Source organism: Neomonachus schauinslandi, chromosome 16, assembly GCF_002201575.2.
Source record: "Neomonachus schauinslandi chromosome 16, ASM220157v2, whole genome shotgun sequence".
Taxonomy (NCBI): domain Eukaryota; kingdom Metazoa; phylum Chordata; class Mammalia; order Carnivora; family Phocidae; genus Neomonachus; species Neomonachus schauinslandi.
The window spans coordinates 5,846,351-5,868,481 of NC_058418.1; the positions used below are offsets into that span (position 1 = coordinate 5,846,351).

The 22,131-nt window shown below is 52.3% G+C and overlaps 3 protein-coding genes across 4 annotated transcripts; all 3 read left to right on the forward strand.

The window, feature by feature from the left end:
- Window positions 1–1,548: 1,548 nt before the first annotated feature.
- On the forward strand, window positions 1,549–5,609 carry KLK10 (kallikrein related peptidase 10). Of its 2 annotated transcripts, none has more exons than XM_021681420.2 (6): window positions 1,549–1,641; window positions 2,099–2,203; window positions 2,889–3,072; window positions 3,896–4,170; window positions 4,324–4,457; window positions 4,974–5,609. In XM_021681420.2, the coding sequence occupies exons 2-6, from the start codon at window positions 2,113–2,115 to the stop codon at window positions 5,124–5,126; spliced, it is 837 nt and encodes a 278-aa protein (XP_021537095.1). In that variant the 5' UTR covers window positions 1,549–1,641; window positions 2,099–2,112; the 3' UTR covers window positions 5,127–5,609. The 2 variants fall into 2 exon arrangements, with proteins under 2 accessions (XP_021537095.1, XP_021537096.1); XM_021681421.2 differs by lacking the exon at window positions 1,549–1,641 and adding an exon at window positions 1,884–1,976 and having other exon boundaries at window positions 4,974–5,594.
- Window positions 5,610–9,267: 3,658 nt separating this feature from the next.
- Window positions 9,268–15,501, forward strand: LOC110572977 (kallikrein-9). Its single transcript, XM_021681430.1, has 5 exons — window positions 9,268–9,371; window positions 9,542–9,698; window positions 12,536–12,801; window positions 14,023–14,159; window positions 14,810–15,501. Exons 1-5 carry the CDS (start codon window positions 9,329–9,331, stop codon window positions 14,960–14,962), a joined length of 756 nt encoding a protein of 251 aa, XP_021537105.1. The 5' UTR covers window positions 9,268–9,328; the 3' UTR covers window positions 14,963–15,501.
- Window positions 15,502–16,884: 1,383 nt separating this feature from the next.
- KLK8 (kallikrein related peptidase 8) lies at window positions 16,885–21,241 on the forward strand. The gene is made up of 5 exons (XM_044911353.1): window positions 16,885–16,888; window positions 17,025–17,102; window positions 17,611–17,770; window positions 17,927–18,215; window positions 21,086–21,241. The coding sequence occupies exons 1-5, from the start codon at window positions 16,885–16,887 to the stop codon at window positions 21,239–21,241; spliced, it is 687 nt and encodes a 228-aa protein (XP_044767288.1).
- The last annotated feature ends 890 nt before the right edge of the window (window positions 21,242–22,131 follow it).

Sequence of the window (22,131 nt, forward strand, 5' to 3'; positions counted from 1 at the left end):
CTTTCTTTCTTTCTTTCTTTCTTTCTTTCTTTCTTTCTTTCTTTCTTCTTTCTTTCTTTCTTTCTTTCTTTCTTTCTTTCTTTCTTTCTTTCTTTCTTTCTTTCTTTCTCCTTCCTTTCTCTCTTTCTTCTTTCTTTCTTTCTTTCTTTCTTTCTCTTTTTAAAGCAAGGTGATTTCTTAACTACCAGGCGAAACTGCCTTGATTGAGGCTCAGTTTTCTTATCTGTAAGATAAGAAGGTCACACAGTAAGTCCACCTAACAACCGGGAGGCTCCAGTTTCAGCTCTGGGCTCTTATCTGTAAAATCGTGCACTTGTAAGAATGATAGCCCAGTAGGTACGTCAGCCTGCACATAATTAAGACCTAAGAGAAGGAGCTATCACTGTTTTTCTTTCCAACCTCCAGGCGAGGTATTTCCTCCAGACTAGTGCGGCCAGCACGATAGCCACTAACCACGTGGGGCCTTTTAAGTTAAAATGACCTCACATACCACATGCTCTGTAGCCACATGTAGCTGCTGTATTGAATAGCATATATAGGGCATTTCCACTGTTGTAGAGAGTTCAGCTGGATAGGGCAGAGCCAACCTCTGCAGTTAACTCAATTCCCACTGGAAAGGATGCCCCACAACTAGTCCAGAACTCAGGATCTTTTTTGACATTCTGCTCGCCTTTCAGGGGAGGTTGTTGGCATGTGGAGTAAGAGCCCAGAGCTGAAACTGGAGCCTTCCGGTTGTTAGGTGGACTTACTGTGTGACCTTCTGTGAGTCACTGCCTTCTCTGAGCCTCGATTCCTCACCTGAAAGGAGGGGATTAGTCCAGGTCATACTGACGCTCCTCTGTGGCCTTGGCCTCCTGTGATTCATGGGCCCGTGTGTCATCTGAAGGCAAACTGATGGTAGGGAGGATGTGATGTGACCACACTTGGGTGTGATGCGGAGCGCCCCCAGCAGGAGGAAGAGGGGCGCTAGTAGTCACTGGGATACACAGTGAGCCCACTGCTCAAGCTGTGGGAGTGGGCTCAGCACAGAGCTTCGTGCTGGCTCTGGGGCTCTGCCTCATTCCCTCTCTGCCCCCTTTCTGTCTCTGTGATTTCTTCTTTTCCTTGTCTCTGTGTCTTCTACCCTTTCCTTCCATCTGTCTTATCTCTCTGCCTCCCTCTCTCCTGGCCAGCGTTCTGGTTTTTCTCAGTCACTGGGTATGCATTTCCCTGTTTGTTTTCCTCTCTCTTGGTTGTAATCACCTCTTTCCAACATTATCTCTGAGACCCGGAGGCTACCTGGGAACATGGCATCCTCTCCCCACTGAGAAGACTTTTTGGAATAGGACACCTGGGGAATCCCCATGGAGTCCAGCTCCAAAAAGGGTGTTTGGGGCTCTAGAAGAAGCCTGTATTCCCTGGGCCCCTCCCAGAGCCGGAATCTGGGGCCCAGGCTGGGTGCCAGTCCCACCCAAGGTATAATTAGGGAGAGGGAAAGGGAGGGAGTGAATCCCTGGGGGGAGGGTGGGGAAATTTCCGGGCTCTTCCAGGTTAAAAAGGAAGGCCAGGCCAAGGGTCCCAGGGCAGAGGAGTCCGGCGGCCCACTTGGCAGGGCAGAGGCACTCCTGGGTCTCCTCCCTCCTTTCCAGCCGCGACTCCTAGGTGAGATGGGATGCACCTCACCCTAGTAAGGGCGGGTCCGAGAGCATGGGTGGGGACCTTTGGGTCGCGGACAGCCCTGTTTGAGCCTCGGTTTCCCTATCTATGGCACACGCCTCTGAGCCTCGGACCGCGGCCCCACCTGTGAAGGAGGGCGAATCCCAAACGCTGCTTGGCGGGCAGCCCGGGAAAGCTCGGGCTGGGACCTCACTCCCCCTTCTGGCGTAGGGAGGTCAGGAGGACGCCAGGAGGGGCGTCATTAGGGTAACTGTGCTCATGTCGGGTATTCCGGCCCGAATCGCCCGTCTGTCCGTCCGCCGCTGAGATCTGTGCCGAAGGTTAAGCGGGTCCCCGCGGGTTGGGTTGGCCCAGGCCGGGCGGTCGGGCGCGGTGGGGTGGGTGTGCGGGTGTCTCTGACGGAGTATCAGTTTTAATTCGCTCTCCTCCCCGCCCCCCCCAGCCTCGGTCCTGGCCATGGGACCCCCACACCTCCACCTGTGCCCCGCCTCCCGCACGCGGGCCCTGGCGAGGCTGCTACTGCCGCTGTTCGTGACGGAACTGTGGGGTGAGGCCGGGGACAGGGCTTGGCGGGAGGCCCCAGGGAGAGTGCGCTCCTCACCAACCCCCGCGCACCACTCCTCCTCTGGGGACCCCAGCACCCACCCGCGGATCCGGAGGAGGCTCGCCCCTAAGTCAGCCCCGCCCCTCGCCCCTCCGCTCCCGGGCCCGCCCCCCCGCCCCCCAGTTTGGATCCCTACTCCTTTCCCCTCTTGGCTTCCTTTCCCGGCCCCTTACTAACCGCGTCCCCTCTCTCAGTCGCATTCTGTCCCCGTCCCTTCTTAGTCCGCCCATTTCTCCCCGGGCTGGCCTTCCCGCTTCGGCCTCGCTCTTCTCTCCGCCCGCTGCGCTATTCCCGCCCCTGCTCCTCAAGCTCCGCAGCGATCTGTCCTCGCCCCCTGCTGGCCCCGTCGCGTTCCATTCCCGCTCTGCTCCGAGCGCTGCGCTCTGTCCCTGTCCCTCCAGACCCACCCAGTTCGCTCTCCTCACTCCAGTCCGCTCTATTCCTGCCTCCTTCCCCTTTCCCGCCGTTCTTCTCCTCCCACTTCCATTCGGTTCCTGCAGGACCCCCAATTTCCAACTCCCCAGCTTCCCTGGTTCTGGCTGCGGCCCCCCCCCCACCCCGCCCGCTCCGGCCCTAAACCCAGCCCTAGTCCCGCCTGCTCTGATCTCCACTCCTTTTCTTTCTCCAGCCGCGGAGGCGGTGCTGCTCTCCAGAAACGACACTGGCTTGGACCTTGTGGCCTCAGGCGCTCCATGCGCACGCGGTTCGCAGCCCTGGCAGGTCTCCCTCTTCAATGGCCTCTCGTTCCACTGCGCGGGCGTCCTGGTGGACAAGAGTTGGGTGCTCACAGCCGCGCACTGCGGGAACAGCAAGTAGGGGGAGCCTCTCGGGGCATCCAGGGAGGGGCTGTGGAGGCAGGCCCGGGGGAGGCGGCGGGAAGGGCCGGGGCACTTGAATCCATGTGGGAGTCAGTTCTGGAGGGCTTCCTGTCGGGGGGGGGGGGGGTGCTGTGGCCGCCAGGGGGCGGTGTGGTCCTTTTAAGCGTTTCTGGGCCCGTCCACGAGCCCGGTCTTGCTGATACTCCTTGGGTTCCATTGAAGTGTAGAGCTAGTTTGGAGGTTCCAGCAGGGGAGCGCAGCTACTCGTATACCCTTGACCGAAGAACGGTCCTCCTCTATCAGGGAAGGTCGTCCTCTTCGACCGAGCGCGCAGCTTCGGGAGGGACGCACATAGAGCGGTGAGGGAGGAAGGGGACACCCGCCTAGCCAGCCAGATCAGCCGAATCAACCCTGGCGATCAATGGGGTGGTGTAGATAGTTGTATGCAACAGAAGTCAGGGTCTGGTGTGGTTAGGAATTTAGAACTAAGGAAATTGTTCACCTCATGAGTCCCCACTGAGGGAGGAAGGAAGAGGTGGGCTTACCCAGGTGGACCCCTGCCCTCAACTCTTGCAGAACTCAGAGATTCAAACACCTAATCATTCTTCCCCGTGTCCCAAGAACTCAAATCCCCAGCTCCCTTCTCCCCCACCACCTCCTCCCTCAGACCCAGGAGTCCTCACCCTCAAACCCCTCCTCCCTCAGACCCAGGAGTCCAGGCTCCTACCCTGCTACCAGTACCCTCCTTCCCAGGGACTCAGAGTCTGGTCTCAGTCCCTAAGGAGGCTTTGCCCCCACATATCTCTTCCCTTCCTAGTCCTCTGTGGGCTCGCATTGGGGACGACCACCTGCTCCTCCTCCAGGGTGAGCAGCTCCGCCGGACCACTCGCCACATTATCCACCCCAAGTACCGCCAGGGCTCAGGCCCCATCCTGCCGAGGCGGACAGACGAGCATGACCTCATGCTGCTGAAGCTGGCCAGGCCCGCTGTGCTGGGGCCTCGCATCCAGACCCTGCGCCTGCCCTACCACTGTGCTCAGCCCGGAGATCAGTGCCAGGTTGCTGGCTGGGGCACCACAGCTACCCGAAGAGGCAAGAGCTGGGACCCCTGAGGCCTGTACCCTGGGGAATACCTTGAGGGCCAGGACTTTGGGTCTGAGGGAGGAGGGAGCTGGGGGTGTGGACTCCTGGGTCCTGGAGGATTAGGGGCTGGCCACGGGTTTACCTACTGTTTTCTCCCATCAGTGAAGTACAACAGGGGCCTGAGTTGCTCCAGGGTCACTGTCCTGAGCCCTAAAGACTGCGAGGTCTTCTACCCTGGTGTCGTCACCAACAACATGATGTGTGCGGGACTGGAGCAGGGTCAGGACCCCTGCCAGGTAGGGACTGGCCAGGGTGGGTCTCTGACTCATGGGAGCCAGGATAGGGAAGTTATGAGAAATCAGAAGGCCCTGTCCCTGTCCCCAACCCCAGCCCAGTGTCATCCCTGTGTCCCACACTATCCCGTCCCTACCCCATCTTCATCCCCGTGTGTGACTCTCCACCTGTTCGTGCCTGGCCTACCCACTTCCCACCCCATCCTCAACTGCATTCCCATCTTCAGGCCAGTCCTAAACCCCGAGCCCATCCCTACTCTCCATCCGTCTTCATCCCCTCACCTTCCACAAGCTCCAATGCCAGGGTTATCACGTTTCCCTTCTCATCCCCCCGTCCAATGTCCACAACCCCCTGGCCAGTCCCACCCCAACCCAAACTCATACTTAATTCCAACCCCACCCCAAGCTCATCTTTACCCAAACGTAACTCCAGCCCGGCCCAAACCTCTTCGCTATCACTATCCCAGACACCCAAGTGGGTTCGTGTATTTATTTGATCTCTCCTCCTCCCACCCCCAGAGTGACTCTGGTGGCCCTCTGGTCTGTGATGAGACCCTGCAGGGCATCCTTTCATGGGGCGTTTACCCCTGCGGCTCTGCTCAGCATCCAGCTGTCTACACCCAGATCTGCAAATACAGCTCCTGGATAGAGAAAACCCTCCGCTCCAACTGATTCAGAGGTCCTGCCACTCCACCAGCTGCCCTCTTGCTCCTTCCTCCGCAGTTGCAGGGGCTGAACCCTCCCCCTGCCCCTTTCGAACCTCCGCCACCCATCTACACCTCCTAACATCTCTCCTCTTCCCTTACCTCCCCCTGCCTTCCACTGCTCGGGTGGAAGCACTTTGAAGCTGAAGTGCTAAAAGTGGTGACAAAGTTTAATTCAAGAGAAGCAAGGAAGCTGGTGGTCACCCAGTGTCCGAGAGAGGCTGTCATTCACTCAACCTGCCTCCCTCTGCTACTCCCCGCTGTGTGACCTAGGGCAAGCTAAGTACCCTCTCTGGGCCTCTATTTCCTCACCTGGAAAGTGGGGACAATGAAGTGTCTACCTCATAGATGCATTGTGAAGAGACGATCATATAACATGAGTGCATAGGTTGCTATGGTAATTATCAGTAAAGCATAAATGCAGGGGGTGGTGAGCCCTGACTAAATGTTACCTGTTGTCTGTGATCTGTGAACAGGTCCTGGTTAGAATGAACGTATGTGACTCCACGTGCTGGGGAGAAAAGCACAGGGGTAGCCCCCGGTCCCAAGCCCCCTCACCCCATCCTCTGCACCGCCATCCCTCAGGGCTGATGGGGAGAATCACATTCCCCACCCTCCTCTCAAGTTCCATGAAGCACCCCTTAACCACTTCCTTCCTCCATCCCACTGTTCCTCACGTCTCAGTCCACCCAACACCAGTTCCTCCTGTCCCAGCAGGAGCTGAGCCACCTCTGAGTCATCTGGTCCCTTCTCTGCCCTCCGGGGCCACTGGAACCCAAGGGGCCTCACCCCAGATCCACCTCAGCCTCTAAGACCAGAGGAACCCACCCCACCTTAGTTGCTAAGTTCATGTAAAGAAGTCCTCTGAGATTTAGGGGAAATTTTCTGTTTAGATCCCTCTCCATCCCCTCACCAACCACAAGCTCCAGTCCCAGCTCCACCGTATCTCCATTCTCCTCTGATCCAACGCCCATAAGCCCCAGTCCACCACCATCCCCACCTTATCCAAAATTGGCTTGGAAGTTTCGCCCTGAAAATTTGGAAGGAGAAGGGTTCTTTTCCTCTCCCTGAAAGTGTCTCCATGTAAATATTCCTACACTGGGGGGTCTACTACACAGAATCCAGGCAGAGCTGACAGATGTTTGGGTGCGTCCATTTAGCCTAAACTCTGGAGACGTAACATCAGCTGAACATATGCACAACAGAAATGTTCCATTTTTGGTTGCTCGTTTCCCCTTTCAAACGCCAATTTACTGAGCACCTATTATGTGGCAGGCCTGATGCTGGGCACACAACCACAAGGTCCTTGCCCTCATAGAGCCCACAGAAGACTGGCACACAGTCTCCAGCTCCCTTCCTCTGCCCCCATTAGCACACCCAGGAAACGCCAATCAGACGTATCAGCTGAATTTGTCATGCAAGACTCAGAAGCGAAGGAGGTGGGAACTCGATTCATTTTTAAAGGCACATCGCCTGTTCCTTTAGTCATCATGCTACATGTGTTTACTGAGCTGTGTCCTACTCTAGGTCCTGGAGATGAATCAGCCCGAGCTCTATCCTCAAGGAGCTGCTAGTCAGGTCAGGGAGACAGGCAAGACTTCCATTCTTGTCATTCAGGTTTCTACTCAAAAGTCACCTCCTCAGAGAGGCCTTCCAGGATTGCCCTGGCTAAAGGGGTCCCCTGCCCTCACCAGGACAACAATCCATTGCTCGGTTTATTTCTTTCGCAGCACTTGTTAGAGATGAAATGACCTCATTTATCTGTTTACTGCATAATGGTCTGTCCCCTCTCTCTCCTGACTCAGTCCATGAAAGCAGGGACTCTGATTTATTCACTGTGATTTTCTTAAGCACCTGGTACGGTGCCTGCACACAGAAGCTACTCAATACATCATTGGATTAACAACACAAATTGATCAGTGCTGCATCGGAAAGAGGCACGGGGTGCCCTAAGGAGAGGCCATGGGCTCTTTCTGAAGGAGTCAGGGAAGTCATCGCAGATCAGGGGACATCTGCATGGGGTTTAAAAGGATAAGTAGGAGTGTACTGGGTAGAGAAAGAAATGTATTTCTGTCACTTACTTTGTGACCTTGAGGAAATTACTGGAATGCTCTCTCGACCTCAGTTTTCCCCTCTGTGGAATAGAGATTGAATAGAGTCTTGTGAGAATTAAATGAAATGATACATATATGAAATGCTTACCTGCCAGGCACAGACTACGGTCAATAAAGGTAGCTGGCACAGACTACGGTCAATAAAGGTAGCTATCAAGGGTCGCCTGGGTGGCTCAGTCGGTTGGGCGCCTGACTCTTGGTTTCAGCACCAAGATCTCAGAGTCCTGAATTTGAGCCCTGCATTGGGCTCCATGCTGGATGTGGAGCCTACTTAAAAAAAAAAAAAAGTAAATATATATATATATATATTTTTAAAGGTAGCTATGGAGATGTTTCAGAAGCAGTTAGTATGGCATTTCGCACACAGTGTCTCTTCAGCCTCAGTCTTTGGTCTTCCATCCCTGTCTGGAGAGAGAGTAAGACACCCTACAACTATAAGTAATGTGTATTATAATGGGGGCAGTGCAGGGCTCTGTAGGAGATGGATACTTACTACATTGGTTGAATGCCTACCATGTGCCAAGCACGGTTGTAAGTGCTTCGTATGGGTTAATTGGCTCAATCAGCCCCCAACCTGGATTATTATTACTTCTTAATAGATGGGCCAACTGAGAGAGGTCCAGTGACTTGCCCAATAATTGCCAGCATTGAGATTTGGACCCAGGTGGTCCAGTTCCAGAGTCCATGCTCTAAACCATTACACCCAGTGACACATTCAAGGGGAGCCCAGACCCAGAGTGATAATCAGGCTTACAGCAACAGAAAGTGGAGGAGTCTGAGTGTCCAGGGGAGGAAAAGATGTATTCTTCCTTGAGAAATCAGAGAAGACTTCCTAGAGGAGGGGGCATTTAGTTTGAATCTTGAAGGATGAGTAGGAGTTTACCAGGAAAAGAATATGGAGAAAGACATTCACTCATTTAATTAATATTTCCTGAGGCCTCCTGAGAGCTCAGCCCTGAATGGGTGATCCTGAGGACACAGAGATGAATCAGATGTGGGCTTGGCCCTGCAGGGCCTGCCCACCTGATGAAGAGGAAGGATGGGGAGAGAGGCAGGTAGGATGGGCTGATAGGAAGGACAATGGAGGGGAGGAGATGAAAAAACAGGGCAGTGTTCTCAGGACTTGGCCCAGATCTGGTGATATTAAGAGAAAAGGAAAGTGCTTAGTTCCAGGCAGGTTGGGCATGTGGGTCTTGGGTGGTAGGGTTATGAAGAAGGGGGTAGGGTAGTTTATGAAAAGAGTGAGTTAATCCAGTTAGGCCCATATTTCCTCAACCTTCTAGGAGAGGCCTTTGTCCTTGCAGGATGGGGCCCAAATGCCCAGGGCAGGGGGGGCTCTTTAGGGGGTACACACGTGTGTGGCTTCTTGTGGTCTCTGCCTTGCTCAGTCTGTCTCTCCCTTTCTCTCCTTCCCTCACCCTGGATCCTTTTGTATCCCTGTCCCTCTCGTTTTTAATTTTCTCTCTCTTTCCCTGCCTTGCCCCATCCAGCCTGCCTTCTTCCTACTGAGTCTCTGTTCTTTTTCCCAACCCTCACCTGCTTTCTGGGGTGGGGGTGGGGGTGGGGTGTGGTGGTCCTCCTGCCTATCCCTCCAGCCTGCCGGGGACACTGGCCCCAGCTCCCCACAGCTTCATTCAAGATAAACTCACTTCCACTTCAGGACCCAGCCTTAGGGATCATCTTTCTCTCCCTCTTCCTCCTCCAGACCACAGAATATCCTGTATCCAAGTCCTGCATCCTGAGATCATGGGAATGAGGGTTCCCTTCTCTGGAGATCCCAGGAGGACTCCATATTCCAGGGCTCCTCCCCCACTCAGCCCAGCCCTGGCTCAGCAGGCCACCAGCTCATCTGGCTCAGGAGGGGGGTCCCCCTGTATTGCCTCCATTTCCAAGGCCCCCAGTCAAGGCCTGAGGGCTTCCCCCTCCCCTCTGGGACATTTCCCAACCCAGATTAATCACAGGGGCGGCCCCAGAGAGGAGGAAGGAGATGGCATGGCTTACCTTCAAGAAGCACAGAAGCCTGAATGCATGCCCAAGACCCAGGCACCCCGAGGTCATGAGGCTGGGATTCGTCTGTGCTCTGCTTTGTCTCCTGGCAGGTGAGGCTCCAGCCGTCCATCCGCTGCCCCTCCACGGTCCCGGGAGCCCTGCCAGCCAGCTTGCCCTTGACCTCCCAGGCTTCTGCTCCTTCCTGCTAGGCATCTAGCATGTCTCCCCCAGCCCTCCCACGGTGCTTGTCATTGACCCCTCTGCCTCCATCCCACCCCAGGGCATGGCTGGGCAGACACCAGAGCCATCGGGGCCGAGGAATGCCGCCCCAACTCGCAGCCCTGGCAGGCTGGGCTCTTCTACTTCACCCACCTCTTCTGCGGGGCTTCCCTCATCAGTGACCGCTGGCTGCTCACAGCTGCCCACTGCCAGAAGCCGTGAGTGACCCGGGCACCACTGGGGTGGGGCGGGGAGCTGGAGGTAAGTGAGGGGGTCAAGGGGCCTTCAGTAGAGGAGGGAGGGAGCTGTGGTTGGAAGGATATAGCCTTCATTTCTGTTCCCCAAAGCTCAACTCTTAGAATTAGAGTTGACCCTCCAAATTCTAGAGTCCCAAATAATCTAATTATTAGGGTCTAAAATTCAAAACTCTTAGAAACCTCGACTCTGACCCAGAAAAATCCAGAGTCATGGACTCCTAAAATCTCAGATCCATGAGATTCTACATTAGTTTCAGTGAATTCTAGAATTGAGACTCAGACTGGTAGAATCTTAGGAGCCTAGAGCAGCCCTGCCCTGTGGGTATATAACTCCAGCCACATAGTTAAGTTTAAATTTTCTTTTCAAGATTTTTATTTATTTCTTTGGGAGAGAGAGAGTGTGTATGAGTGGGGGGAGGGGCAGAGGGAGAAGCAGACGCCCCCCTGAGCAAGGAGCCTGGTGTGGGACTCCATCCCAGGATCCTGGGATCATGACCTGAGCTGAAGGTAGACACTTGACCGAGTGAGCCACCCAGGCACCCCAAGTTTAAATTTTCTAGTAGACATATTACAATAGTAAAAAAGAAAGGATTGTCATTAATTTTAATAATAGATTTAATTTGACAAACTCAAACCATTATTTTATTTTATTTTTATTATTTTAAAAATTTAAATTCAATTAGCCAACATATAGTACGTTAGGTTTTCTTTGGTGTAGTGTTCAATGATTCATTAGTTGCATATATCACCCAGTGCTTATGAGATCACGTGCCCTCCTTAATGCCCATCACCTAGTTACCCTATCCCCCCACCCCCTCCTTTCCACAACCCTCAGTTTGTTTCCCCGGAGTCAAGAGTCTCTCATGGTCAAACCATTATTTTAATGTGCAATCCATTTTTAAATACTTATGAATGATATAGTTTAGTTTTTTAATACTACACTTTTGAAATCAGATGTGCATTTTACACATATGACATGTCTCAGTTTGGACTAGTCACATTTCAAGTGCTCAATAGTTGTATGGGATAGCACAACCCTAGAATCTTAGGTTCAGTATTCTAGCTAGGTTCATTGAAAATAGAAGCTCATGGTCCTAGAATCTTTGATTCACAGTATTCTAGAATACTGTGACTTGCAGATTCTAGAATCTTGAATCAGTAGAATTCTGGATGTCTAGAATCTGGTGAATTAAACATCTTAGAATGCTATCATTCCAGATTCTTAAAATCCCCAAAGTTTTAATTGAGAGAATTCTAGAGTCTCAAACTATTTGAACCCTAGATTCTTAAATTTCTAAAATCATAGAATTACAGAATTCTAGGAATGTCTGGGTGGCTCAGTTGGTTGAGCGTCTGCCTTCGGCTCAGCTCATGATCCCGGGGTCCTGGGGTTGAGTCCTGTGTCAGTCTCCTTGCTCGGCAGGGAGCCTGCTTCTCCCTCTGCCTGCCGCTCCCCCACCTGCTTGTGCTCTCCCTCCCTCTCTCTCACTCTCTGACAGATAAATAAATGAATAAAACCTTTTAAAAATATATAAAAAAGAATTATAGAATTCTAGATTGATTAAATCCATTTTATGGTCCCAGAATACTAGAATTCTAGGCTCTTTAAATCCTTGATTTCATCCAGATAATTTTAAAACCCCAGACTTTTGGCCTAGAGAAATCTAGAATGTTAGAATATTGGATTCATAAGATTCTAGAACATAGAATTCTAGAATCGTGGATTCCTAGGGTGTTAGAAGATTCTGGAATTCTAATGGAATCTTAGAATCTACCTGATGCAGAAATCCAGAATTTCTATATTACCTCTGGAAAGGGGTAGCCCATCTTGTTCCGATATTCTTCCCCCCAGGAATGAAGCACAGTTGCTGAATGAAGTACAGAATGCTGTTTGGGAATTTCCCATCATGCATTGCTCCATGATAGGGCCTCTTTCAGCTCAGGTCTGTACTTAAGGCTAGGAGAAGAATGTTCCGATTTTAGCTCCAAAGACTAAGGAGAGAGGCAGAGATATGGAGGTAGAAAAGATTCAGGCTTGAGGACGAGTTGGGGGAGATTGGTTTCCCAGACACAGAGCCCAGGCAACGAGGTGACAGAGATAGAGATAATGTCTCATACTCATTAAATCCTGAATTCTCAGTCATAAGCCTGGTTCCTAAGGTCAGAGGTCAGAGGCCGAGGAATGGACATGTACATCCCCAGAGAGTCCCCAGCTGTCCAGGGCAGGGGATCCAGAGCAGAACAAGTGGACTGAGAGTTTGAGGTCAGGCTCAGGAAGACATGCATTGAAGGTGAGGGTATATGGCTGACAGGAAAAGCCTAAGGCCATGGATGACCCCCAACTTGGAGATTTTCCATTTCCCATCCCCCTCCATGCACACACACACACACACAACACACAACACACATACACAGAGCCACACCCCACAGAAGCCACCAGACCTGTGGGGGCAGGAGGTGGGGATGTTGTTCTGTGGTAGGTGGAGCCCCCATGTGCCTACACAGTTCCAGGGGACCCAGGTCACCACGAAGGCTCCAGGTGGGGCAGGATGGAAGGTGGTTTACTTGGTATGGGACTAGGAAGGGGTGTGAGCTTTTAGGGGAGAGCTACAAAGGTAGAGGCAGACAAAGAGATGGAGTGAGAAGCTGGGGCCCAGAGAGGGTGTGGGCCTTGCTTAAAATCACACAGCACTCTGGGTCATACAGAAATGATGGGGGCCAAGAGAGAGTGTGTGGCTTGTGGAACACATATCACCCTGGCGGACACCCAGCTTGACCTCTGAGGCCTGTCTCAACAGGTATCTGTGGGTCCGCCTTGGGGAGCATCACCTCTGGCAATGGGAGGGCCCAGAGCAACTGTTCCGGGCCACGAACTTCTTCCCCCACCCTGGGTTCAATAAGGATCTCAGGGCTCATGACCACAATGATGACATCATGCTGATCCGTCTGCCCAGGAAGGCACACCTGGGACCTGCTGTGCAGCCCCTCAACCTCAGCCAGACCTGCGTCTCCCCAGGCACCCCGTGCCTCATCTCAGGCTGGGGGGCCGTGTCCAGTCCTAAGGGTATAGCCTTGCCTACAACTCAACCCCTTGTGTCTCATGCTGAGGGTCTGAATTCCCCCTATTTCTCTGTCTCTGCTTTTTCATCTCTTAGATAGATAGAAAGATGATGATAGATAGATGATAGATAGATAGATAGATAGATAGATAGATAGATAGATAGATAGATAAGGAAAAAATCTAAGATGCTATAAATTACAAGATGTATCATTATTTACAACCACTAAGAACAGGGGAAAAAAAATCCCCGTGAATGCTTGCATGACACCATTTGCTGGAAGACATGCCCTGATTTCAGAGATGTTTAAATATGAAAATATACACTTCATGGAATTGAAATGAGGCCTAGATCTCTCAGAGTCACAAATCAGCAACCCATTCGCCACATTTAGACTCCTACATCAGTCTTGGTTTTCAAAATGCCTTGAAAAAATAGTCTGAGCTTGAGAGATTTTTACATAAAAGCCAAATTTCTGCATTTGCTGGGAAAATCCAAAGAGCTGACAACGCGGGACCCACATTCCCTAAATAGTGACCATTGGGCAGAATCAGTGGAGGTTACGGCCTTCAGACCAGATGCGGGTTTTCTGGGCCTCTACAGTGCCTCCAACTGGTTGCTGTTTCTGCATAGTCCCCTCCTCCCACTTCTAATTTACCTGTCAAGCCCATCTGAATCTGTGCCCCTAGATTATATACGTGGATATATGCATATCTATATCCATATCTATATTCTACATGCTGTGTCTCCCTGTCTGTGTCTAGTATCTCTTATGTTTTTGTCTCTGTCAATGACCATAAATGTTTCCTCCCTTTCTCACTGCCTTCTCCCTTGGCATCTCTGGGCCTGTTTCTTTTTCTTCTCTTTTACTTCATTGCTTCCTCTGAGAGGAAGGTCTTAAGAGGTCTATCTCCTTTCCCTTTAAGAAGTCTATCTCCTGCCATGGTCTCTATTTTTCTCTGGGTGTCATGTATGTATCTCTTCTTGGCTCTTGGCTCCCTGCATCTTTCTGTTTCTCTGTCTCTCTCTCTTTGGCCCTCTCCCTCTCCTCAAACATCTGTTTCTCTTTCACATTATGATTCTGTCACTGTCTCTTGTTTCTGTCCTTGAGCGTCTTCTGCTGTGGTTCTGTGGGTCCTCCTTAGGGAAGGGTCTGGGTGGAGGGGCTGCTGAATGTGATAGGCCCAGCTGCTGATCCTCTATGGGTGCATCTCTTTTGCCAACAGTGCAGTACCCACTCACGCTACAGTGTGCCAACATCAGCATCCTGGATCACAAACTGTGCCATCAGGCATATCCAGGCCACATCTCAGACAGTATGCTCTGTGCCGGCCTCTGGGAGGGGGGCCGGGGCTCCTGCCAGGTGAGACCTACTCTGGGGAGGAGGGGAATGGATATCTTGCCAGATTCCTGGGTCCTAGGGAATTAGGGAGTTGGGGGCCCCAGAATTCCTGGGGATCCAGGACACTTGCGTCCTGGGAGAGGATGGGACCAAGGTCAGGATTCCTGGATTTAAAGGGGACTGGAGGGCGCCTGGGTGGCTCAGTTGGTTAAGCGACTGCCTTCAGCTCAGGTCATGATCCTGGAGTCCTGGGATCGAGTCCCACATCAGGCTCCCTGCTCAGCGGGGAGTCTGCTTCTCCCTCTGACCCTCCCTCTCTCATGCTCTCTCTATCTCATTCTCTCTCCCAAATAAATAAATAAAATTTAAAAATAAAAATAAAAATAAATAAAGGGGACTGGAAGCCCCGACTCTAGAACCTAAAGGAGGAGAGGACTGGGAGTACAGACGTTAAGTCCTGGGGGAAGAGGGGACTAGGATCCCAGAGTGCTAAGTGCAGGGGTGAGGTGAGGGCTATGAGCGCTTATTCCTGGGTCTGAGGGAGGAGGGACTGGCTGCCTGGACGCCAAGGTGTCGGGAGAAGAGGAAACAGGGTGCTTCCTTAGAGGAAGTGGCCAGTGTAATATGAATACACCTGCTTAACAGTTTCTTTGCTCTTCTGCCGCGCACAGGGTGACTCTGGGGGCCCCCTGGTTTGCGACGGGACCCTGGCGGGTGTGGTGTCTGGGGGTGCCGAGCCCTGCTCCACACCCCGGCGCCCTGCCGTGTACACCAGCGTGTGCCACTACGTGGACTGGATCCGAAAGACCATGGAGGACAACTGAGCCCTCATGCCTTGGGCGACCAAGAGAGGAGGGTGGGCGTAGGGTAGAGGGGAACTGAAGGGCTCCGGCCTCAGAGATCTCGGCGCGTGGCCTCAGCGACCCCGAGACACCTTCTGGATCTTCAGGCTCCGCGCCCTCAGGGCCCGCCCCGTCGGAAAGCAGCGGGGAGACGCCTCCGCCCCTGTAGCCCCGCCTCTGTGATGTCACCAGAGCTGGCATCACCGTGGAACAGCTTCACCTGGGGCTCGGCTCCAGGAGCACCTCCAGCAGACAGCTCCAGCCCTCGGAACTTTGCCCAGTGAGAATTCCCCTCCCGGCCCGGTCCCTTGTAACCCCGCCTCCTCCGTGGGAGAGCCCGCCCCCGTGACGTCAGGTGCTCTGTGGCTTCCCCTACCAGCCAGCGGTGCAGGGTCGGGCTCCTCCCCTCGTGCCCGCGCCCCTGGACGTTTGAATCCTGGCGGGGACCCGACTGAGAGAAGTTGGGGGGAGGGTCTCAATTCATTCAGATTCAATGGATGATTATACAATAAACGCGCGGAGCCGCGCCGTCCGTCTGCCTGCGTTGTGGGATGAAGGAAGGGCAAAGCGTGGGCGGTGGTGGGCAGACAGGGAACCGCCACCGTACAGCAATTCCCCCTTAACCCCCCAGGAGGTCCTACCTAAAGTCTGTCTCCATCAGCCCTATTGCAGCAAGGCCGCTGGGCTCTGCTTGGGCTGGTCCCGTCGCCCCCAGGGTAAGGGGAAACCAGGTCATGGTGCCTCCCAAACCTGCCTTCCCAGATCCCGGACCTCTCAGGGGCAGCGGGTGGAGCCCGATCCGCCCTCAGAAGACTCATCTTTCGTCCATTTCCAGTTAGTGGCAGCAGCCCCCTTCTCCCACAAGAACCCAGGCTCCAAGTCACTCCTAAAAAGACTTAAGAATTCAGCCCCTAACCCCCTTCTCCCTCAGACTAAAACTTCAGGCCAGTCCCCCCGCCCCCGACCCAAAAGTTCGGGTCCCCAGCGCCCTCCACCGTCAGACTCAGGAGTCCAGAACCCCATTCCTTCCCCTCCCAGGTCCAGGAGTCCAGACACAATCTCCCTTCCCTCAGTTCAGGGGTGTGGGCGCCCAGTTCCTATTCCCTCAGACCTACAGTCTGGAATCCCAGCCCTCTCCTCCAGACCCAGAGTTCAGGCCCCCAGCCCCCTCCTCTCTCAGACCCAGGGTTCCGGGCTCCAGCTCCCTCCTTCCTCAGACTCAGGAGTTCAGACCCCCAATCCCTATCTTCCCTGGACCCTGAGTCCAGGTCCCCAGCCCCTCCTCCCTCGGAGCCAGTTGTCCAGGTGTCTGGCCCCAGAAGTCACAGCACTGACGTCCTTCTCTTCCAAGCCTGAGGAGTTCCAGATCCTAGCGCCCCCCCACACCCGCCCCCAGGTTTCCCTTTCAGCCCCTCAGCCCCTCCTCACTCATACACAGGGTTCCAGTTCCCTGTTGCTCCGTCGGCTCCAGAGCGGGAGGAGGCGGAGCGGGAGGCGGGAATTCCCAGTTAAAAGCCTCCAGAACCTAGTACCAGGCAGACAGAGCTGAAGTATTGGGGCCTCTTCCTCGGGGTCTGAATCAGTCGGTGACCCCGCCCCCTGGATTCTGCAAAGTGAGATGCCAAAGTTCTCAGACACAGGCATCAGGCCCTGGGGCCCCTGCTCTCCCAGGGCCCAGGACCCCAATCTCAGACCCCTTCCTCCTTCAAGATTTAGGAATCTGGACCCTGGCCCCCTCCTCCCCAAGACTTAGGAATCTTAACTCCAAGTTCCCTCTTCCTTCAGATCCAGGAGTCCGGGACTCTAACAATCCCATTCCTGGGAATGTAGGAATCCAGCCTCCACCTCCTCTCCTCAGATTCAGAAATCTGGGGTCTGCCCCCTTCTTCCTCAGACCTAAGAAGATGGGTCCCCAGGCCCACCCCACCCCCCAGCAGGACCCAGAAGAATGGCTCTGGATGCTCTGCCTCCTTATTTCAAGTTTCTCCTAGGATTCAGGGCTCCTCCCTCTTCATTTCTCAGCCCTGCCTTCTCCGTCTCCCAGACCCCGCCACGGGACATCTCTCACCTGCTGCAGTCTGGACCTGGATGTTCCTGTTCTTGCTGTTGGAAGCCTGGGCAGGTGAGGGGGGCCTGGTGGGAGCCTGTGGGAATGCCGTGTGTGGGAATGCTGTGGTAGGCGCTTGTGATAGCATGCGGGGGGGATGTGAAACATGCGATCACATGTGGGAACTTCTTTGGGCTTTCCTGAGGGTAGATGGAGGCATGCACACATAGCAGAGGGTAGGAGTGTGTCAGCTTATGCTGCATGTTGCATGAGTACACCAAGCCGGCAGGGCTGCTTGCTGAGGGGTGCAGATACACACAGTATACAGGGCTTGTGGACGCATGTGGGAGCATGTGGAAGCATGCTCGGGTGTGTGACTCAGTGTGACTCATGGGCTTCCATGAGTGGACGTGAGCATCTGTGTGGCAGCCTGCGCAAGCTGGGGGCCCCACATTCTCAGTGTGGACATGTGAGGAGGCAGGCAGAGAATGTGCCATATGTCATTTTGAACCCACAATGGGTTTTCCTGGCCTCTGCACTGCCCCAGGGGGTGACGATCCAAACTCTCTCCCTCCTGCTGCAGGACACGTGAGGGCACAGGAGTCCAAGGTGCTGGGCGGCCAGGAATGTGAGGCCCATTCACAGCCTTGGCAGACAGCCTTGTTCCAGGGCATCCAGCTGCTATGCGGGGGTGTCCTCATCGATGACAACGGGGTCCTTACAGCAGCCCACTGTAAAAAACAGTGAGTGGATGCCTGGGGCAGAGGTGGGCTGGGGCCTGGGGAAAGGGGGAAAGAAGAGAGCTGGAGACTGAGCCTCTGAAAGAGGAGGGCTGAGGGAGGAGGGGATTGGGTTCCCAGACTCCTGCCTGAGTCCCAAATTACTCTCCACCATTACAGGAAATACACAGTACGCCTGGGGGATCACAGCCTGAAGAATAAGGACCGTTCAGAGCAAGAAATGGCTGTGGCTCAGTCCATCCCACACCCCTGCTACAACAGCAGCAATGAGGACCACAGCCATGATCTCATGCTCATCCGACTACGTGGTCGGGCATCCCTGGGGCCCAAAGTGAAGCCCATCAACCTGGCGGATCGCTGTCCTGAAGTTGGCCAGAAGTGCACCATCTCGGGCTGGGGCACCGTCACCAGCCCCCGAGGTAGTAGGAGGGAGAGGAGGAGCTGGCTGGCCCAGTGGACCTCAAGCCATTGGCAAAGCTTTGCCTCCAGAAGGAGATAGAGAAGGGACAGTGATTGTGAGGTTGAGATTCACAGGTGGCCCATGTTGGAAACCTGGAAGGCCATAATATTAACAGGACTGGTGGGAGAAAGAAAGCAAAATAGCAGATTGTTAAACCAGGTTTCCAAAAAATGGATGGGTGAATGAGTGGATAAAGAATGCACGCCTCCTTGGGGCGCCTGGGTGGCTCCATCGGTTGAGTTCAGGTCTTGATCTTGGTTCAGGTCTTGATCTCAAGGTCCTGAGTTCAGGCCCTGACTTGGGCTCCACACCCAGCTTAAAAAAAAAAAAAAGAATGCATGCCTCCTTCATGGTGGAGAGTACCATGTTTTGTTTTCTTTTCTTTTTTTTTTTTTTTAAGATTTTATTTATTTGAGAGAGATTGAGAGAGAGAGCATAGGGGGGAGAAGCAGAGGGAGAGAGGGAAGGAGACTCCTCACTGAGCGGGGATCCCAACTCGGGACTCAATCTCAGGACCCTGGGATCATGACCTGAGCCGAAGGCAGACCCTTAACTGACTGAGCCACCCAGGCGTCCCATGCAGAGCACCACATTATGAAATCTTTCATTGCCCAGGATTTTCTATAATTTTCTTAACAGACTTGGGATATATGGGCTCCTCAGTGGCCCAAGAGAACAAGCTCCTAAGCATCTTCTCCCTTTTGAGTCCATGATTTCTGGCACCAGAGACTCTCTTCCTTCACACCCAGGAATCCAGTCCCTTCCTCTCCCAAGACCCACTGTCTAGGTCTCCAGCTCCCTCCTCACTCTGGACCCAAAGTCTGGACCTCCTTTGAAGTCCTCCTTTTGGGGCTTCAGAGTCCAGGCAACCCTTACCCTACTTCACAGTGAGAGAATTGAGACTCAGCTCAGAGAGGCATGTGATTCACCAGGAAATCCAGGATTTTCCAAGCAAAGACAGGATTCAGATCCCTGCCTGTCTGACTCCTTCTAAGGGGACAATGGGATGCTGTGGAAACCCACCTGCTCATGAATCAGTCAGGTCAGTTCAAACCATGGCTCTGTTCTTTCCTCTGGGCAAGCCCCTTCCCATCTCTTGCCTCATTTTCCTCATCTGCAAAATGATGGATTTTTAAGATTAGATAATAGATTTTAGGTAATAGATAATAGATTTTTAAGCTCCATAAGGGCTCAGGTTAAATCTTTTTTTTTCATTGTATGTTCCCAGTGCTCAGGATGGTACCTGGTACACAGTAGGTGCTTGATAAATATTTGTTGAATGAATGCATGGAACAAATGAACATATCCCTTTTTTTTTTAAGATTTATCTATTTATTTGAGAGAGCAGGGGGAGAGGCAGAGGGAGAGGGAGAGAGAGAATCTCAAGCAGGCTCCACACTCAGCTCAGAGCCCAATGTGGGGCTCTATTCCATGCCCTGTGACCATGACCTGAGCCAAAACCAAAAAGTCAGATGCTTAAGTGACTGAGCCACCCAGGTGTCCCCATAAACCTCTTTCAAAAAGCTATTGTGAGTTCAGACTTTTCACAATCAATGAGATTGTGAAGTATACAGCTTCTGGAACATAGAGGTCCCAGATAGAAGTTTTTCCCCCTCAAGTCAATTGCTCAAAGTTTAATAAGAAAGATTAATTCCATTTTCTTTCTTTTTTTATTGAAGTATAGTTGGCCACAACATTCTATTAGTTTTGTGTGTAAATACAATGACTGGACATTTGTATACACTGCAAACTGATCACCACAATAAGTCTAATTACCATCTGTCACCATACAAAGTTGTAACAATATTATTGACTATATTCCCTGTGGTGTACATTACATGATTAATTCCACTTTTAGTCATTAATTCAACATTTATTTGTGAGCATCTGGTATGCCCCAACTGCTTTACTGTGTGAAGTTTCTATCCTATGGAGTTGCATGCTAGGTGGGGAAAATAGATGATAAACAAATACATATAAAATGAATTATTAGGCAGGGTTAAGTGCTATAATGAAATATCATGGAGAGTAAGAGGATACAGAGTGATGGAGGGGTGATGTCTCTAGGTCAGGGAAGGCTTCTAGGATGAGATGACTTTTGGAAAAAGTAGCATTTAGCTGAAACTGGGGACCTGATGGTCTGGGGTTGGGAAAATTGGAGAGACAAGGTCAGAGGTGTCATAAGGGGGCACCTCCAAGATAACAAGTCTTGGGATTTGCCATAGGTATAACACTCTCATTCTTATTGGCTGCATTTGGGGCCTCAGGGCTCCCCCAGGTTTGCCCCCCTCATGGAAGCTTCACCCCCTTTACTAATGATTGGTCCTTGAAGACAATGCTTCAATGCTTTCTTCCCCATTGGCCAGGAATGAAGTCATTTCCATCAGTGTCGTCCCTTGAAATCTAATCTCTCGGAATGGTTTTGGTTCCATAGAGACATGATCTCTTCCCAAAAGACTTTGTCCCTTGCGTGCATGTGTGTGTGTGTGTGTGTGTCCACAAGAACTCTGCTCCTTCCTCCTATGTTTGGTAACTGGAATCAAAGATCTTTTCACCATTGACCAGGAATGGAGACATCAGCTCAGTTCCCTCCACGGAATCCTCACTGTCTTCTTCCTGGATTAGACCTTTGAGACACCATTCTCTTCCCTCCTTGGTCAGGATTTCCCTCATTGTCCTAGGACATCCGGTCTGTGTCCTTATACACGTAGCCCCACCCTTCTTTCTTACCACTGGCCCCAGGGTACAATGCTCTTATCCCTATTGGCTAGAGGGAACCAATCGTGCTACAGGACTAGTACCAACTTCTGGGTACAGCAGGGCATCTTAGGTGAAAGTATTCTACTCTCCCCATCCAGGGAGATTCCGGGGGTCCACTGGTGTGTGGTGGTGTTCTCCAGGGCATCACATCCTGGGGATTGGACCCCTGTGGGCGGCCCGAGAGACCTGGTGTCTACACCAATATTTGCCGCTACTTGGACTGGATCAAGAAGACCATAGGCAGCAGGGTTTGATGCTAGGACAACCTTTGGACGCTCTTCAATAAAACTCACAACTCATCCTGGTTCCTTGCCTGTCTGTGCTTTGGCCCTGTGGGGAGGGATGGAAGGATGGGGGTCTGCGCCTTGCTGAGAGGCTTGATGGGAGGTCTATAGAGACCAGGATCCCCATGGCCACTCTTGGCTATCACCACTGCCTGGAGTGATCCCCTTTTTCTAGAAGGGCTTGGAGGAATGGGAGGTTAATTTCAGGGGAGAAGCCACACAAGGATTTCCAAATATCCAATGGACTGGCCTGCAAAAGAGATTTGAAAGAACTTCTGTTTCGTTTTTCTGAGCAGCTAAAGTGTTTCTAAGCTTTGAGAGGAGAATTCCCCTCCCCCATTATAAAATATGTAGAGCAGGGTACAGGAAATACGTGAGCAGCTTAAATATGCATCTATGGAACCACCACCCAGATGAAGAAATAGAACATTGACAGCCTGCAAAACTCTTAGCGACAGATTCTTTTTCCTTAGGAGAAACAGAAATCTTTCTCACAGCTTAGAGCTTCTCTGCTGTGGTAGAAGGGAATAAGTCACTTCATTGCATGTGTCCAAATTGAAGTGTGGAGAAAAAGAGATTTGGGGGAGTTTTCATTAGAACAGAGGCTTAATGTAAGTTGTCTTGGGAAAGATGTGTGTGGAGGGGGTAGTTATTGTAAGGATATAAATACATTGCAACAGGATGGGCACTGGCTCCCCTCTATCTCATCTCTCTTCACCTGTTTCAATCCTTTCTTGCTACCAACCTTCTAACTCATTTATTTGACTCTCTGATGCCTTTCTCTCCTTCATGCCTCTGCATTTTCATAGTGTTGGCTCGCTCATGCGCTATTCCAATCTCTCTCCTTACTTCACAACCTC

What these genes read in the sequence shown, in the direction of transcription:
- KLK8 (XM_044911353.1), top strand. An exon ending in GCAGCCCACTGTAAAAAACA is followed by an intron (nt 17,771 to 17,926) that starts GTGAGTGGATGC and finishes CCACCATTACAG; the next exon opens with GAAATACACAGTACGCCTGG. An exon ending in GGGAGAGGAGGAGCTGGCTG is followed by an intron (nt 18,216 to 21,085) that starts GCCCAGTGGACC and finishes CTCCCCATCCAG; the next exon opens with GGAGATTCCGGGGGTCCACT.
- LOC110572977 (XM_021681430.1), top strand. Translation starts at nt 9,329, where the DNA reads ATGAGGCTGGGATTCGTCTGTGCTCTGCTTTGTCTCCTGGCAG. An exon ending in TCTGCTTTGTCTCCTGGCAG is followed by an intron (nt 9,372 to 9,541) that starts GTGAGGCTCCAG and finishes ATCCCACCCCAG; the next exon opens with GGCATGGCTGGGCAGACACC. An exon ending in GGGGCCGGGGCTCCTGCCAG is followed by an intron (nt 14,160 to 14,809) that starts GTGAGACCTACT and finishes TGCCGCGCACAG; the next exon opens with GGTGACTCTGGGGGCCCCCT.
- KLK10 (XM_021681420.2), top strand. Translation starts at nt 2,113, where the DNA reads ATGGGACCCCCACACCTCCACCTGTGCCCCGCCTCCCGCACGCGGGCC. An exon ending in GTTCGTGACGGAACTGTGGG is followed by an intron (nt 2,204 to 2,888) that starts GTGAGGCCGGGG and finishes TTCTTTCTCCAG; the next exon opens with CCGCGGAGGCGGTGCTGCTC. An exon ending in CACCACAGCTACCCGAAGAG is followed by an intron (nt 4,171 to 4,323) that starts GCAAGAGCTGGG and finishes TTCTCCCATCAG; the next exon opens with TGAAGTACAACAGGGGCCTG.